The sequence below is a fragment of the Lactuca serriola genome, chromosome 5, assembly GCF_051521515.1.
Source record: "Lactuca serriola cultivar US96UC23 chromosome 5, Lser_US96UC23_V15, whole genome shotgun sequence".
Lineage (NCBI taxonomy): Eukaryota > Viridiplantae > Streptophyta > Magnoliopsida > Asterales > Asteraceae > Lactuca > Lactuca serriola.
The window spans coordinates 46,901,687-46,917,360 of record NC_136412.1 but is presented as its reverse complement, the minus strand read 5'-3'; the positions used below and the strand labels follow the sequence as shown (position 1 = coordinate 46,917,360).

At 34.0% G+C, this 15,674-nt stretch overlaps 2 protein-coding genes across 2 annotated transcripts; one reads left to right on the top strand and one right to left on the bottom strand.

The window, feature by feature from the left end:
- Positions 1 to 331: 331 nt before the first annotated feature.
- On the top strand, positions 332 to 5,465 carry LOC145049490 (pentatricopeptide repeat-containing protein At4g18975, chloroplastic-like). The gene is made up of 7 exons (XM_078997887.1): positions 332 to 433; positions 3,774 to 3,833; positions 4,064 to 4,137; positions 4,422 to 4,518; positions 4,598 to 4,741; positions 4,863 to 5,075; positions 5,168 to 5,465. The coding sequence occupies exons 1-7, from the start codon at positions 332 to 334 to the stop codon at positions 5,357 to 5,359; spliced, it is 882 nt and encodes a 293-aa protein (XP_078854013.1). The 3' UTR covers positions 5,360 to 5,465.
- Positions 5,466 to 6,114: 649 nt separating this feature from the next.
- LOC145052408 (alpha,alpha-trehalose-phosphate synthase [UDP-forming] 1-like) lies at positions 6,115 to 13,713 on the bottom strand. The gene is made up of 18 exons (XM_079000233.1): positions 13,663 to 13,713; positions 12,418 to 12,781; positions 12,140 to 12,237; positions 11,343 to 11,731; positions 10,870 to 10,984; positions 10,565 to 10,666; positions 10,234 to 10,384; positions 9,790 to 9,878; positions 9,399 to 9,447; positions 8,881 to 8,981; positions 8,494 to 8,681; positions 8,269 to 8,386; positions 8,014 to 8,187; positions 7,643 to 7,762; positions 7,366 to 7,453; positions 7,138 to 7,268; positions 6,584 to 6,682; positions 6,115 to 6,457 (listed from the first exon to the last, which is right to left on the bottom strand). Exons 1-18 carry the CDS (start codon positions 13,711 to 13,713, stop codon positions 6,143 to 6,145), a joined length of 2,742 nt encoding a protein of 913 aa, XP_078856359.1. The 3' UTR covers positions 6,115 to 6,142.
- Positions 13,714 to 15,674: the final 1,961 nt, after the last annotated feature.

The window sequence follows — 15,674 nt, the reverse complement described above, 5'->3', positions numbered from 1 at the left end:
TTAAAAGTCATCTTTTCATATTAAAAAGCCCTAAAAGTCAGGATTTTATAACTTTTGAAACACTAAGGTTGCGTTTAGTTACGGAAAAACAATTTTCATTTTCCGTTTTTTGTTTTCCCTTTTCGATTTTCATTTTTCGTTTTTATTTTTCATTGAAAAATTTAGAAAACGCGTTTAGTTAAACTTATTCGTTTTTCATTTTCAATTTTAGAAAATTAGAAAACATGTTTAGATGTGTATTTTTCCATCGGTTTTTATTTTTAGAAAACGGTAGCGTTGGTAGGGTGTGGGTGGGGGCGGTGACGGTAGCGGGTCGACGACGGTGGTGGTGATGACAGGCGATGGTGGTGGCGGCGGCAATTGTGTCAGTAGTGGTGGTGATGGTGGCGGCAGCGGTGGTGGTGGTGCTAGTGACGGGTTAGTAGTGGTGGTGGTAGGTCGGTGATTGTGGTGGTGGTGTTGGGTGGTTGGGGGTGCGAGTGTGTGTTTTTATGTGTGTATGTGTGTGTTTGTGGGGGTATGTGTGGGTTTGTGTGTGTATGGGTGTGTGTCTGTGAGGGTGGGGGTGGGGGTGGGGGTAGGTGTGGGTTTGTGTGTGTGTGGGTGTGTGTTTGTGGGGGTGTGTGAATGTGTTTGTGTGTGTGTGTGGCTGCGTTGGTGGGTATGTATGTGTGTGTGTACGGGAGGGTGTGTGTGTGTGTAGGTGGGTTGGTGTGTGTGTGCGGGTGTGTGTGTGTGGGTGGGTATGTATGTGTGTGTGTGCGGGTATGTGTGTAGGTGGGTGGGTATATATATATGTGTGTGTGTTTGTGGGTTGGTGTGTGTGTGTGCGGGTGGGTGTGTGTGTGTGGGTGGGTATGTATGTGTGTGTGCGGGTGTGTGTGTGTGGGTATGTATATGTGTGTGTGTGTGTGTGGATGGGTGGGTATGCATGTGTGTGTGTGTTTGTGGGTTGGTGTGTGTGTGTGTGTGTGCGCGTGGGTGGGTATGTATGTGTGTGTGTGTGTTTGTGGGTTGGTGTGTGCGGGTGGGTGAGTATGTGGGTGGGTATGTACGTGTGTGTGTGTGTTTGTGGGTTGGTGTGTGTGTGTGCGCGGGTGGGTGTGTGGGTGGGTGGGTATGTATGTGTGTGTGTTTGTGGGTTAGTGTGTGTGTGTGTGCGCGCGCGGGTGGGTGTGTGTGTGTCGGTGGGTATGTATGTGTGTGTGTGTGTTTGTGGGTTGGTGTGTGCGGGTGGGTGAGTGTGTGGGTGGGTATGTATGTGTGTGTTTGTGGGTTGGTGTGTGTGTGCGGGTGGGTGGGTGTGTGTGGGGGTGGGTATGTATGTGTGGGTGGGTGAAGGGTGTTAAGGTGGGGGTAGGTAGAGGTGAATGGGGTGGGAGTGGGTGTGTGTTTATATTTTAGAAAAATTTTTAATTAGAAAAATATAGAAAACAATGATTATCAGTTTTCCAAAAATTTCCAACCTATTTGTAATTTTAGAAAACGGAAAATTTTCATTTTCCATGAAAAATTTAGAAAAATAGACGAACTAAACGTGTTTTCAAAATTCTCATTTTTCTTGGAAAATTTTTCCGGAAAACGGCTCATTTTTCCGCAACTAAACGCACCCTGAAATTCTATCACTCCCAAATTTTCTGAAATCGATTTTCTTAAATTGAGTTTATGAAATCGATTTCTCCAACAACCACCACCGGTCACCGCCTTCCTCCAGTCTTTCTCTGTGGGTGTGTTTTTCATTCTCCAATTTGAAATCGATTTTCTCATAATCGAGTTATTAAAATCGAAATTGAAACCTGAAAATTGTTTGAAATCGAGATTTTTAAGAATCTAGGCAGAAATTTATGTCTAAAAATCGAGTTTTGAAATTCACTCCCAGTTTTATGTTTTTCTACAGTTTTTTTTTTCTTTTCATAGGTATTAATTTTGTTTTTCGTATAGGAAATTAATAAACAGTAGATGTAATTAGGTATAATTATTTTGATTCATACTTGATTGGTTCTTCCTTCGTCATGTTTCCATTGATTTGTGGTGTAGCTCATGGTTAGTAATGAAGAATATACATGAGAGGATTGGTTCTTCATAAAATTTTTATACAAGTTCAACTGATTCTTCAGATAGATTTTTTTTATAGAAAATGTGTTCCTAATTGCTAATATAAGTTGCTGATTTTTTTTCATTTGCTGAAATATGTTGAAATTTATTGTTGACAGTGTTATGTTTGATTTGGATTAATATTAATTTTCAGTTATGTTTAATTTGGATTTTATATAGTGTTTATAAAAAAAGTTGATTTGGTATTTGGTTATTTTATAAAAAAAATTATTAAATTAAGCGAAAAATAAAATAGAAGGGTAAAATAGTCATTTTTATAATTCAGCACTGTAATTCAGAGGTTCCAACCAAACAACATTTGAAAATTCAGATCTTAAAAATTCAGACCCTCTTAGAAATTCAGACTACTTAAAAATTCAGCTCTTAAAAATTCAGATCCTGCCAAACAACCAAAATTCATACATCTGACATAGTCTGAATTTAACTTATATGTACACAAATAAACTCAAATATAAAAATCTTTAACTTAAGGCTGCTGATTTGACTAATCCAAGTTTTGTAAAAACGTAACGATTTCTCAAGAGTTGAAAGTAACAAAAAATTTGGGGAGTTTGAAGTTAGGTTACAATATACCTTTTTCTTGGTTATGTACAAAAAGAGAAATGCAATGGAATGAAAATACTTAACAATTACAAAAATACCCATACAACACAAAATTCATAGAATTCAATATATTCAACATTATCTAGTCAAAACTTATAGTTTTTATCATAATAATGAGATACTAATTGAACTAAAAAACATATCAAAGTCTTTTGACTTTTATTTTGTTATGTGGCAATTACAGGTAGAGAATTTGATTAAAGATTGTAGTTGGGGAAAGTTAATGTGGCTAAACTATATAATTTGATTAAAGATTGAGTTCAATTAGTCACATAACAAAATAAAAGTCAAAAGACTTTGATATGTTTTTTAGTTCAATTAGTATCTCATTATTATGATAAAAACTATAAGTTTTGACTAGATTATGTTGAATATATTGAATTCTATGAATTTTGTGTTGTATGGGTATTTTTGTAATTGTTAAGTATTTTCATTCCATTCATTTCTCTTTTTGTACATAACCAAGAAAAAGGTATATTGTAACCTAACTTCAAACTCCCCAAATTTTTTGTTAATTTCAACTCTTGAGAAATCGTTACGTTTTTACAAAACTTGGATTAGTCAAATCAGCAGCCTTAAGTTAAAGATTTTTATATTTGAGTTTATTTGTGTACATATAAGTTAAATTCAGACTATGTCAGATGTATGAATTTTGCAAATTACAAAAAAAAAAAAACACTTGCTAATTAAGTAGTGGGTACCGTTTTCTTTTACGATTCATTAAGGTTAATCTAGCTGCTAATTATTTTTATATGCTAAAAATCAGTATGAATTTGATTTTGGCAAAAGTGCAATATGATTATGTACTATTATTTGATGATATATGTTTATAAGGTGGTGTTGATTTTTAGAAAGTTTAACAATTCATTGCAAAAGCTTCATATTCAGATCCACCAACAGAAGTTTATAGATCAAAGATGTTGAAAGCACAAAGCATGCTGACAACTCAAATGTCATTTCCAATTTCATCAGGTCAAAAGAATGGTCTTTTCTAAGCTTCCTTCTACTTTAAATCTTATATTCATTTTGTATTTGTTTCTTATTCTTGTTGTTAGATAGGTGTGTTTGGAATCCAAGATTCCTCCTTTATTAAAACCCCTTCCATTAGACAAAAGGTAAACATACATTCCTACCATTCAACCCTTTATTTGTTTTCAATTTTCTTGTTTTTTTCTCTTTGATGCCAAACTGAGTCCTTTATAAATACAAATCAATTTTCTTGTTTTTTCAATTGTTTGTTATAACATTCTGCTTGTTTTCTCATTTTAATCACTATTAAAATACATTCGAATGTTAGTTGCCTTTGTTTCCTCTCTTAAATTCATGATTTTGAGACTTTACACAGGAAATTTGGCATGTTGTCAAGTGTTCCAAGAATCAAAGTTCTCGACAGCTCATCAAGTTAAATGATGTGGACAGGTAAGCAAGCTACTTCTTTGTTTTCTTTATTTTGATTTATGATTATTTACTAAACCACCCTTTTCGAAATCTTAATGAACTATTTTCCCCCTTTTAACTATTCACCAAGTTTTTCTGTCATCAAGATCTATACAACAATTTTGAAATTATCTTTTATTCCTGCCATTTGTCATCATGCATTTTTCTTTGTATATTAAATAATCTATTGAGACATGTTGTGACTTAGTTTGTTGTTTTAAGGATTTTGATTGTTGAGGTTAAAGTTTTATTAACAAATATTGCAGAAAAGTTGCCAAAAAGCCAAGTAAGACAGAACACCACTTATGGAATAAGAGAGATTCTGCTGCATCTGGCCAAAAGGCATTGAATCTTGTTCGGATTGTAAGTGCTTATTATTATTATTATTATTATTTTTTTTTTATTGTTATTAAAGTTATTAAATTTGTGAATTTACTTACAGGTTTGTGGTTTGCCAAATGAGAAAGAAGCTGTTTATGGAGAACTTGATAAATGGACAGCTTGGGAGTCAGAATTCCCAGTGATTGCAGTTGCCAAAGCTCTTAATATCCTTAAACAACGCAAACAATGGAAACGAGTCATTCAAGTATGTTCTCAACATATATATATATATATATATATATATATATATATATATATATATATATATATATATATATATATATATATATATTTTAAAAAGCTTCCAAACACATGGCATTGTACAGGTGGCGAAATGGATGTTTGGGAAAGGTCAAGGAATGACAATGGGAACATTTGACACCCTCCTACACGCATTTGATATGGAGCAAAGGGTAGATGAAGCAGAGTCATTTTGGAACATGATTTTGCATACACATGAAAGATCAATCTCAAAAAGGTTGTTTTCAAGAATCATATCCATTTATGCTCATCATAACATGCCCCAAAATATTATAGAGGTAAACAATTCCTGTTGCTTTCCAACATACATACAACTTAAATTATTGTGTAAGTTGTAGTAAAGTTTAATCTCTTGTAAATAATGAATCAGGTGTTTGCAGACATGGAGGAACTTGGAGTGAAACCAGATGAGGACACCACAAGGAAAGTTGCGCGTGCTTTTCAAATAGTGGGTGAAAAGGAAAAACAACAATTAGTCCTTAAAAAATACTTAAGTCAATGGAAATACATTCATTTTAAAGGTGAACGAGTTAGGGTTAGAAGATACACATCAGATGAATAGAATCTATAACAACTCATTGTGTAGCACCAATACAGACATAACAGGTTGTACTGTGTTTGTCTGACATGTGACATGGGACTTTGACTAATGTCAGTTGGACAAAAGTTATATTTTTTTGTCCTACTCAGAAAAGGTGGGACATGGTCTTGTTGTTAGATCTTTCATATGTGGAAAAGACAAAAATGTCCTCGTTATAACTCATCCCACTTGTATATAATTGGAAATAACCCTTGGATCCATTGTATTGTATGTTATCCATGTTTACAATAATAGTTTGTACCTTGTAACAAAAATGTCTTCTCTGATTTTTTTTTAAGAAAAAAAATCGTTTTTAAACTTTTACCAAATTAATGTAGTACACAATCAACAAAATACTATTCTCAATTTCTCATACATTAATACATAATATAATGTTTCTTATTTCCCCACACGATCTATAAACCATATAAACAAATTCCAATATTATTGCACTCAAAATAATATGTAAATAGCTCAGTGAATTTTTCATACAAGGAGGTGACTGCTTTCCACATCTTAAAAGCTACACAAAAATTTGCTATCAACAAGTGTAGAAAAAATTGGCAAGCCGACAACTTTCAAAACAAAAATGTGCAATCCACCGACTCAAGGGGCCCCACAGAAGTGCATTTTAGAACATTTTTCTAGCTTTTGAGATTTGTAACATGAGTTACTATTGCAAGAAATACCTTTTATCCATGCTAGCAATGTATTTATCACTGTTAACATTTTGTGTGTGTGTGTGTGTATTCACTATTATTACGACTATAAAACATCTGCCATTTGTTTTAACAGCGAGACAACATCGGCTGATGAACTTAAGAGATACCTAGCACTGGATCGCTTTCTTTTGACTGAACAAGAGAAGTAATTATTACTATTGAGATCAAGAATTGATGGTGTGGCATCTTTTTTGTCCCCATTGCTAATATGTTTGCTGTTGGAAGGTGGAAACGGATGAGATTTTTTATGTCCTGTGGACCCGTTTCGATCCGAAGATGATCCGTTGACCGGGGTCGATAAACTTGACCTCACCGGAGTAGGTGGCTCTGGCTCAAAAAATGTGTAAAGATCTTCATCCTAATACAATAAGGATTTAAATAGATTATAGAGATAGTGAGTTGTATGTATATGATAGTATTTTGGTTAGATGGAAAGGTATATATATATATATATATATATATATATATATATATATATATATACCTTGGGGAGGAAATGTCCCACACATAGAACATAGTCGATTGGTTCCCTTGTGTCTTTATAATGTATCACTTGTCCTAAAATACGTTTAATTCCTGCACCCTAAAAAGGATTGGAGAAAAACGGATCACATGATAAAGTTGCAAATTTTTGTCTCACGCAAAAAAGCAGGAAGGAATCCCTCTTGATCTGTTGTATGTGAAAAAGACGTGTATACCCTTCTCATCCTCACCATCAAACATAGCCCTAAAAAGCTTGTTCAGTCTGTCATTTCCTATCAAGTGTAACAAAATGCATTTTGTTACATGGGACGAGACTAGAAAAGTTTTCTAGGGCTATTTTCAATGATGAGGATGAGGAGAGCATTTATGTCTTTTTGCAGAGTCGAGAGATCCCGAGCAAGTCCTTTTGACATCGGTCCCAGTCCAATGCACATCAAATACAGTATGGCATGTCACATGGGATGGGACATGCCCATGGGATATATATATATATATATATATATATATATATATATATATATATATATATATATATAAAGAAGTAGAAGGGGAAACCTTGGTGACTCCAGTGGTGCGAACCTCAACGGACCTGCCACCCTGAACAACTTCTACGGATGCATTTGATATGGGTCCTGTACAAAGGTGCTGCAACATGTCTTTAGCTTGAAGCCTTCCAAACTCGATATCTGTAGCCCATAATTAAAGTGAAAATCGAATTAATCTAAAAACATATATAATATATATATAAAAGGAAATATAAATTGACGACGATAATAACCTAACCTGCATACTTATAATTCCAAACCAATGATGTCTCACGAAGCTCAAACTGAGATCGAGGAGTTCTCTCGGTGAAATACTCAAACACGTGCTGAAATCAACATATCATAAAGTCTCCCAAGGATATGATTTCAATCGATTATTATTGTAATTGTATAATCATATTCAACACACACTAAATATTTATAAACAGTTTAAATTTTAGACAAAAGTGTTTAGGGTTTGTGGCACATGCTCATGATGATATCGAAAAGGGGAAATGTTGGCTGAATGGACTGACCTTGACACTATCAACCCAATCCATGTGTACTTGAGGCATGTTTCTTGTCCATTTTTTATTGGGTGTTCTTAAAAATACTCCATGTTCAGCAGCTAACCATATGTTTAATTCTCCAAAGTTCTGCATATTCATCAAATAAAACACCAACATTTTATTTGCTAATGATATGAGATGCCTATTTCTTACATTTAATTAGACCTGACAATTCGTGTATTCGTGTCATGAAAACGTGTCAGCCACAAATTTGACACGATATGATTACACAATGAGAAATAAGCTTTATCTCAATTTTTAAGATGTATTCGTGTCGTGTCGTGTCTCTCACAGATTCGTGTCTTCGTGTCTGAAATTGCCAGGTCTACATTTAATACCTTATCAAGGACAGAATGATGGCTTCCACTTAAGATGACTACTGTAGTCTTTGGATCATCACAAAGTCTCTTTAAAGCTTCTTTTGCTTCAGGGTGTAGTCTGGGTTCCATTTCTTTGAATTGATCGAATTGTCTACCCGTATCCATAGGTTCAGTCAGTGTTGAATTAAACCCCTATGAAGTTGAAAGTATACAAACTAATTTTAGAACAACATTTTGTTTTTTTTTTGTATTTAATTTAAAGGGAGAGAATACCAAAATGAGTAAACGGTTGTTCGAATCCAAATATCGGTCAACTGCTTCATTTGTTTCAAGTAGAGGTGGAATTTGTCTAATCCTCAATTGAGCTTCCACAATTGTATCATTCAATTCACTACACATCAAGACAATAAATAAACCACATGCTTACATTTACATTTATTTAATTGATAAAAAAATAAAGTGAATTGATAATATTTGGTAAACAAATAAGATGCATACCTAACAAATGTTTCAGCCCATTCTTGGGATGTATGACTAGTGACATGGACAAAGTTATGGTGGTGTCTTTTTTCCCTTTCCTCAGCAGGCATATTTAGAGCATAACCAATTGAAGAAGCTACTTCTGTAATGTTCCATGGATTTACCAAAATTGCCCCTGCACCTAGAGATTGTGCTGCTCCTGCAAACTATGTGTATGAAACATACAAATTACTACTTCATCCCTTCCATGAAAATTGTAATGTTTAATAACTATGCACTTACTTTTTTTTTTTTTGGAAAAATAGAGAAAAGAAAACTAACAATGTACTTTTACCAATTTTTTTTTTCAATTTACCCACTTGACTATCTTTTTGTAGTGATTGAATAACAATTAGGAATAAATACCTCACTTAAGATTAGAACGCCTTTCTTTGAAGCTTGACAAGCTACAAATTCATAACTCACAAGATTCATTCCATCCCTTAATGATGTAATAAGAGCCACATCTATGTAAAAAAAAATTGTATATCACTTTATCCACCAATTCGAGAAAATATGATTGTGTTAGGTAGCAAAAAAGGACTTGTTAATTGAGACTTTTAAAGGGAGAAAGAAGCATAGTTTAGCATCTATGAGTAAAGTACAAGTGCATAACATAGGGTTAAAATGCAAGAAAGAGCAAACTACTTTCAATTATTTATGTGCTATAGTATCCTACTTCCATTTCAAAAAAATTGAAAGTATAAAGCTATAATTGGGTATCTTTTCAAAGTAGAATATGTTAATAAGAAAAAAAAAAGGAAATACAATGTTGTAATAGAAAGAAATGAAAGTGAGATGTTATAATAGACAAATAAATAAAAGTACGTTATTTCTTGCATTCAAACAGCATAACACATGATTTGGTAGGGGTTAAAGCATACCCGTAATGGCGTATAATGCACATAATCCATGAAAGTCAAGAGAGCGATCCTGTATAAAGAAAAGGAATCACAGATTTCAAGGCTAAAAAATCATGGGATATTATTCTATTGATGCATCTACAAGAAGAGAAGAATCTTTCACACAATCATCATCTTGTATTTTGTAGTTTAATTAACCTTTTTCTCCCATTTGCATGAGTGTACTCTTATTAGTATTGCTCCCAAAGGTATAACAGTATTTGTAGGGGGGAGGGGGGGATCGAATACAAATTATTCAAGTTTTAAGATATTTCTTGATAATATAATAATCAACCATTATACATTGAATCAATATCTTGTGTTTTAACTCAAGATTCAACAAGATGTTTTTCAATTAAAAGAAAAGACAAACCAAATGATGAATAGGGACAGTTGTAAGGCTCCCAAATCTTCCATTAATTCTTCCAACAATTTCATGAACTTGACATGTGAGCTTTTGATCTGTTAATCCACAAAGAACAAAAATAGAAATGACACGAGTTTCATGCTTCGATAATTGATCCATTAATCATAAAGGAAAAAAGAAATAGCAACATACTTTTATTTATTTGTGTATCATAGCATCCTACTTTCATTTCTTTCCAGTAGAATAATATAATTTCAATCTTTTTATTATTAAGGCATTGTACTTTAAAAATCCTACCCAATTTTAGCATTTTAACTGGGTAGCTATTTCAAATTACAATGTTGTAATAGGATAAAATAAAAGTAAGATCTTATAAATAATAAATAAACAAATAAACAAAAGTATGTTGTTATTTCTTGCATTTAACCCTTAAAATGATTGAAAGCATACACTCGGGAACATCTGTTCTTGTTGGCACTGCAATCTGAAGCAACACCACTTTGTCATGCCAATCCGGATTTTCTTCCAAGAATTTTTCAAATGCCAAAATCTTTTGTGGAATTCCCTTAATCATGTCAAGGCGATCGACTCCTAACGTTACCTTCATATAAAAAAAAAACCAATGAGAAATGCCAAGATATGCATGTGCATACCCTGAAAAGAAACTTTTAGTTTTTTTGTAGTGTAACAAATTATTGAAAATTTGAAAATTCCATATTGTATTGCATCCCTTGAAAAAGATTTGTTTTGGTAGTGCATACACAGGTAGATTATGATTTACCTTTCGACCAACAAATCTCTCCTCCAATTCTTTTATATGTTCTTTGATTTGAGGAAGTTGAATTGCTCGTATAAACCTACCAGGATCTATCCCAATAGGAAACTGTGCTTTCAAAACCCAATATATGAATCTGAATCAGTAGCTGCTTCAAGATTCTAAGTTTTGTGCTCATAAAACATAACAAAATATACATAACTGAATATATATATATATATATATATATATATATATATATATATATATATATATATATATATATATATATATATATATATATATAAACGAAAGATGATCAAGTAATTTACCGCAGCAACACGAGTAAGTTTCCCTTGATCCTCCACTCCATCAGGAGTACCCTCAAGGCCAAGAATTCGAGTACATGCACTCACAAAGTGCCTTGCATAATCATAAGTGTGGAAGCTGACATATATATAGCACATGTTAGCATCAATACTATCTCCGTTAGGCATAGGACTGACAATTTGTCCATACACTGTCTGTCCCGTCCAAAACAAACGTGTGTCCCATCCAAGATAGACTCCAGGACGGGACAGACAGACAGTCTGCCCATCTGTCCAGGACAGGACACGGGACAGGGCAGACTTTTTGCCCAAGCCAGATAGTCTGCCCAAAAGGCAGACTGTCTGTTCTGAGTCGTCTTCCCGCCAGACTGTCTAGGACATAGTGTAACAAACATAGCCTTAGGGATGAAAGTAGTGATTGAGGCTGAAAGGGGCTAATATTTTTACGGAACAAATTTTAGAATGTAAGTCTTTACCCAACAAGATCGGCTACAAGAACGGCTCGTAGCAGCTCAGATCGGGAAGGGAGTGTTCTCTGAATCTCGGAGGAAGGAAACGGTGTGTGTAGAAACCAACCAACTTTCATCTTATTATTACGTTCTTTCAAATATTTAGGTAGAAACATCAAATGGTAATCATGACACCAAATGACACCCCCTTCTATATAATGCTCACTCACCACATCAGCAAACAACTGATTAGCTTTCTTGTAAGCATCAAATTGAGATTGAAAACTACGAGTAGTAGCAAGATGATCCTCTTGTGGGAGACCAAGGTAATGGAAGAGAGGCCATAAGATATTATTACAATATCCGTTGTAATACAGATTAACAAGATCTTCGTCAAGAAAAACCGGGACACACCTCTGCATACCAACAATTGCTAGAGTAACAACCTTGTTTTTTTTTTCTTCAAAATATTAACACATCTTCTTTAAACATGAATAAATGGAAGAATAGCAACGTGCTTTAATTTATTTGCGTGTTATAGCATCATACTTCCATTTCTTTCTATTACAACATTCTAATTTAGTTTTTCTCTTATAAAAACGCATTGTATTTTTTATATCATTGTACTTTTGGTTTTTTTTTCTTCTTATTAAGGCATTGGATTTTTAAAAATCTACTCACAAAAGTAGGATGCTATAAACGTTGCGATTTTCTTCATTTAACCGTTTATATATACACAATCTATAATAGAAAGAAATGAGAGTAGGATGCTATGAAGGTTGTTTTTTTTTAACCCTTTATAAATAAATATACATACAGTCAACCTTGTCAGCTAAAGCTTTGGTGAGTGATTTCTTCCCGATTTCATTAGTTACATTTACTCCAGCCCATCCGATCCATCTTGTTTCAAATTCAGTTATACCTTTATCAAAGTTTTCCCCCTTTAGAATCTTTTCAAATATAAACATAAGGAAAACACTTTATCTAGATAGCACTTAATTTGGTTATTTTAATGGTGTTTAGAAAAGAAATAATAATATGTTACTATTTACTGCAATTTTCCCTGATAATCAACCATTAGTAAAAAAAAAAAAAACCTCACCTAAAAGTGCACTGACTAAACCCCCAACACTCATTTCAAGTTGCCATGATGCATCACCCTTTCTAGTGGCAGAAACAGGTAGACGATTTGCTACTACTAATAAACGTTGACTGTTTGTTGGAGGGTGAATTCGTAATTCTTCATCAGGATGGGTCCCTGTTGAAAATATTTTACGATTCCCAATCGTATTATTATTGTTATTATTATTACTACTATTATCATTTCCATGAAAATCATCAGTTTGAGTACTCCTGGAAGATTTTCTTAACTCTCTTTCCTTCAACAGTCTTTCGAGTCTTGTTCTAAGTATAGCTGATGTGTTTTTGTAATCATCTGCATGCATGTCTGATTTTTGTAACTCATCCTGCAATTCATGTTGAAATTTAGTTACTCATTCTAGTCATTGTAAATCATGGTTTAAGAAAAGCAGTTGTAACATTCTCCATCATAATGGTGAAATAATTCAACTTTAAGAACCAAATTTTCATCAAACAATGCAAGGAATTTAACACTCCAAAAGGAATAGAATGATTTCTAGTTGAAAAATACAAGCCTCAAACCATGCTTCGATTACTTAGTCCCCTTGACATTAAGTTTGAAATTTTGAGTATTGAAAATTTGGCATAATAAATGGAGACAACTGATAATAACTGTTTGCTTTTATAAAATTGGGACACAACTATTTGTTATGTTCTTTTAAGCTAACAAACTTATTAGTGAAAGGAATCTGAATACCCTCCATACACATGCAAGGTTTTACTTTATAATTAAATAAAATAAATTTGAGCTTTGATCAAATGATTATAATGTTGAGGGTTAACTATAAAAAGCTCCTTTATTTTGAATTTCTCTTTGATTTAAGTAAAGAAAGAGAGTCTCCATTAAGTTCATTAAATCGTGTCTCCATTAAGGTTCAATTCATTAAGACCTGTTTGAGAAAGTAAAATTGAGGATAAAAAACAAACACAAGCATGTTTTTGGGGGAAATTAGTAACAAAAGAGAACAAGAGAATAACTAGAGTAAAGAAAATCCTACTCACACTGAATCATTTTGTGAAATGTCGTATAAGATTCATGAAAAGAATGCAGTTTTTTCATTGTTGAAACAATTGATTTCAAATTGAGCTTAAGATTTTATAAAACTCAAATCAACAAAAATCCATCGAAAACTGAAGTAGGTTTACGTAGAAATTGACGAAACACAAGCACGAATTAGAGAAAAACAAGTAAGGGTTCACGTCTTACCAAATCGTGTTGCAGAATGCCGATCTCTTCACACGATCTAATGTTCTTCATCTTTTTATCAAGAAAATCAAAACCTAAAACGTTTCTTGTTATTTATACAGAGAATTTGTATCCATCTAGATAGAGAGTGATGAGGAAACATGAAGATGGCGTTGGGCGAAAGGTGGGTGTTCTGTGGTTGGAAGATTCGATGCTGAAGTGTGTATTGGCGGTGATATGATGTAAATGTTTCGAAGATAATGGGAGAAACAAGAAAAATGAGAGAGGGAAGATTTTCTGGGCTACAGCTATGGTATGGTATCGGTTGGGGATTTTATACTTCTCACGACGCAGCTTTTAAGCCATGCATAAATGCTGACGCACAGGAAAGGGAATTTCCCTTTAATTTGCATAAAATAGTAAAATATAGAGTAGATTACCATTGATTTGAAAAGGTAACAAAGTTTTAAAAATATTATTGTATTTTTTTAGTATAAAAAATACCAATAAACTAATGAATTTATATAAAAATAACATCTAACATCATGTTTTGTTCTTATCTTAACCATGGTAATCCGGTAGTTTAGTTAATGGTTGACTTGGCATTATATTTGACATGTAGATTGCTTAGTTGTCATAACAATAGAATATTTTCAGTTATATAACCCATTTTTAATGAAATGAACTGTGACAAAAATCTCCTCCTCTGTGAACGACTTCTTCCTTCTTTTATGGCTTCTTCTTCTTCCTTTAAATCCATGATCTCCAAGTCAAGCACCAACATTTCCAAATCAAAGAGGACACTTGAAGATGGGAAGCTTTGTGATTGTGGGTACATTGCTCGAACGTGGTCATCAACCACCAAGGCCAATCCTGACAGAAAGTTAGGGTTTGTCCTTACTCTTTGGTAAGTGTGTTTGAAAGCTTTATCTTACCTTTCTCCTAAATAATTTCTTCATTACCTGATTTTTTTTTCTGAATATGAAGGATCCAAATAAGAAAAGTTCTAAGTTTTGGAAATGGGTTGATTAAGAACCAATAAACCGGACCAAGATGAAGCAGAACCAAACACAAGCTCAATGGAAATGAAGATTTTAAGATTGAAAAAAGATTTCAATTTGTACAAGATGAAGACAAAATATGATTTCAGTTTCTACAAGATGAAGACAAAAAACGATTTCAATTTGTACAAGATGAAGACTGTAACATCCCAAAAATGCGAGCCGAAAATTTCGTTTTTAAAACATGTACTTAGCAAAACATTTAGGAATAATTCATTCAACAATCATTTCATTTCACCAAAAGATGTATGTCAGAAAACATTGTCATAATCATAAAAATGTCAGAGTAAAATTTCCCAGGAAGATATCATAATGCGGAATACGAGCAGGTGTGTGTGCGTGATGTACCGCTACCGCGCCAGCTCCTTCCCCTTCGAAGAAGAGGTACCTGAAACCAAAACTAAAAACTGTAAGCATGAAGCTTAGTGTGTTCCCCCATAATACCTCATACCAGGCAAGCATACAATGTACAACTAGGAGATACGGGCCTTGCCCACACTCATGAAGATACGGGCCTTGCCCACACTCCGCTAGCCGGGAGATATGGGCCTCGCCCACACTCCACTATCTGGGAGATACGGGTCTTGCCCACACTCCACTCTCGGAGAGATACGAGCCTAGCCCACACTCAGCCGCAAACCCATAACATACAAGTATCACATAGACAACAAGTATAGACAACTCTATCATATTGGCATATATCATAATCAACTCGACCAAGAGATACGGGCTCGACCCACACTCTAATACTAACATCTCGTCTATACGTGCCGACCTTGGTGCCTTAGACCCGTTACTACTGGAAGGAAACTCACCTCAAAGTAACTACCAATCTGTGTGGGAACTGACTGACTGTTGCTACTGCCGCTCCGGAGATCCTCCGACTATAATTCCCACAAAACCCTTAGTCAAATACTGCTAACCGACTTCAGGGTAAATTGACCATTTACCCTTAACAAATCTAGAGTCCAG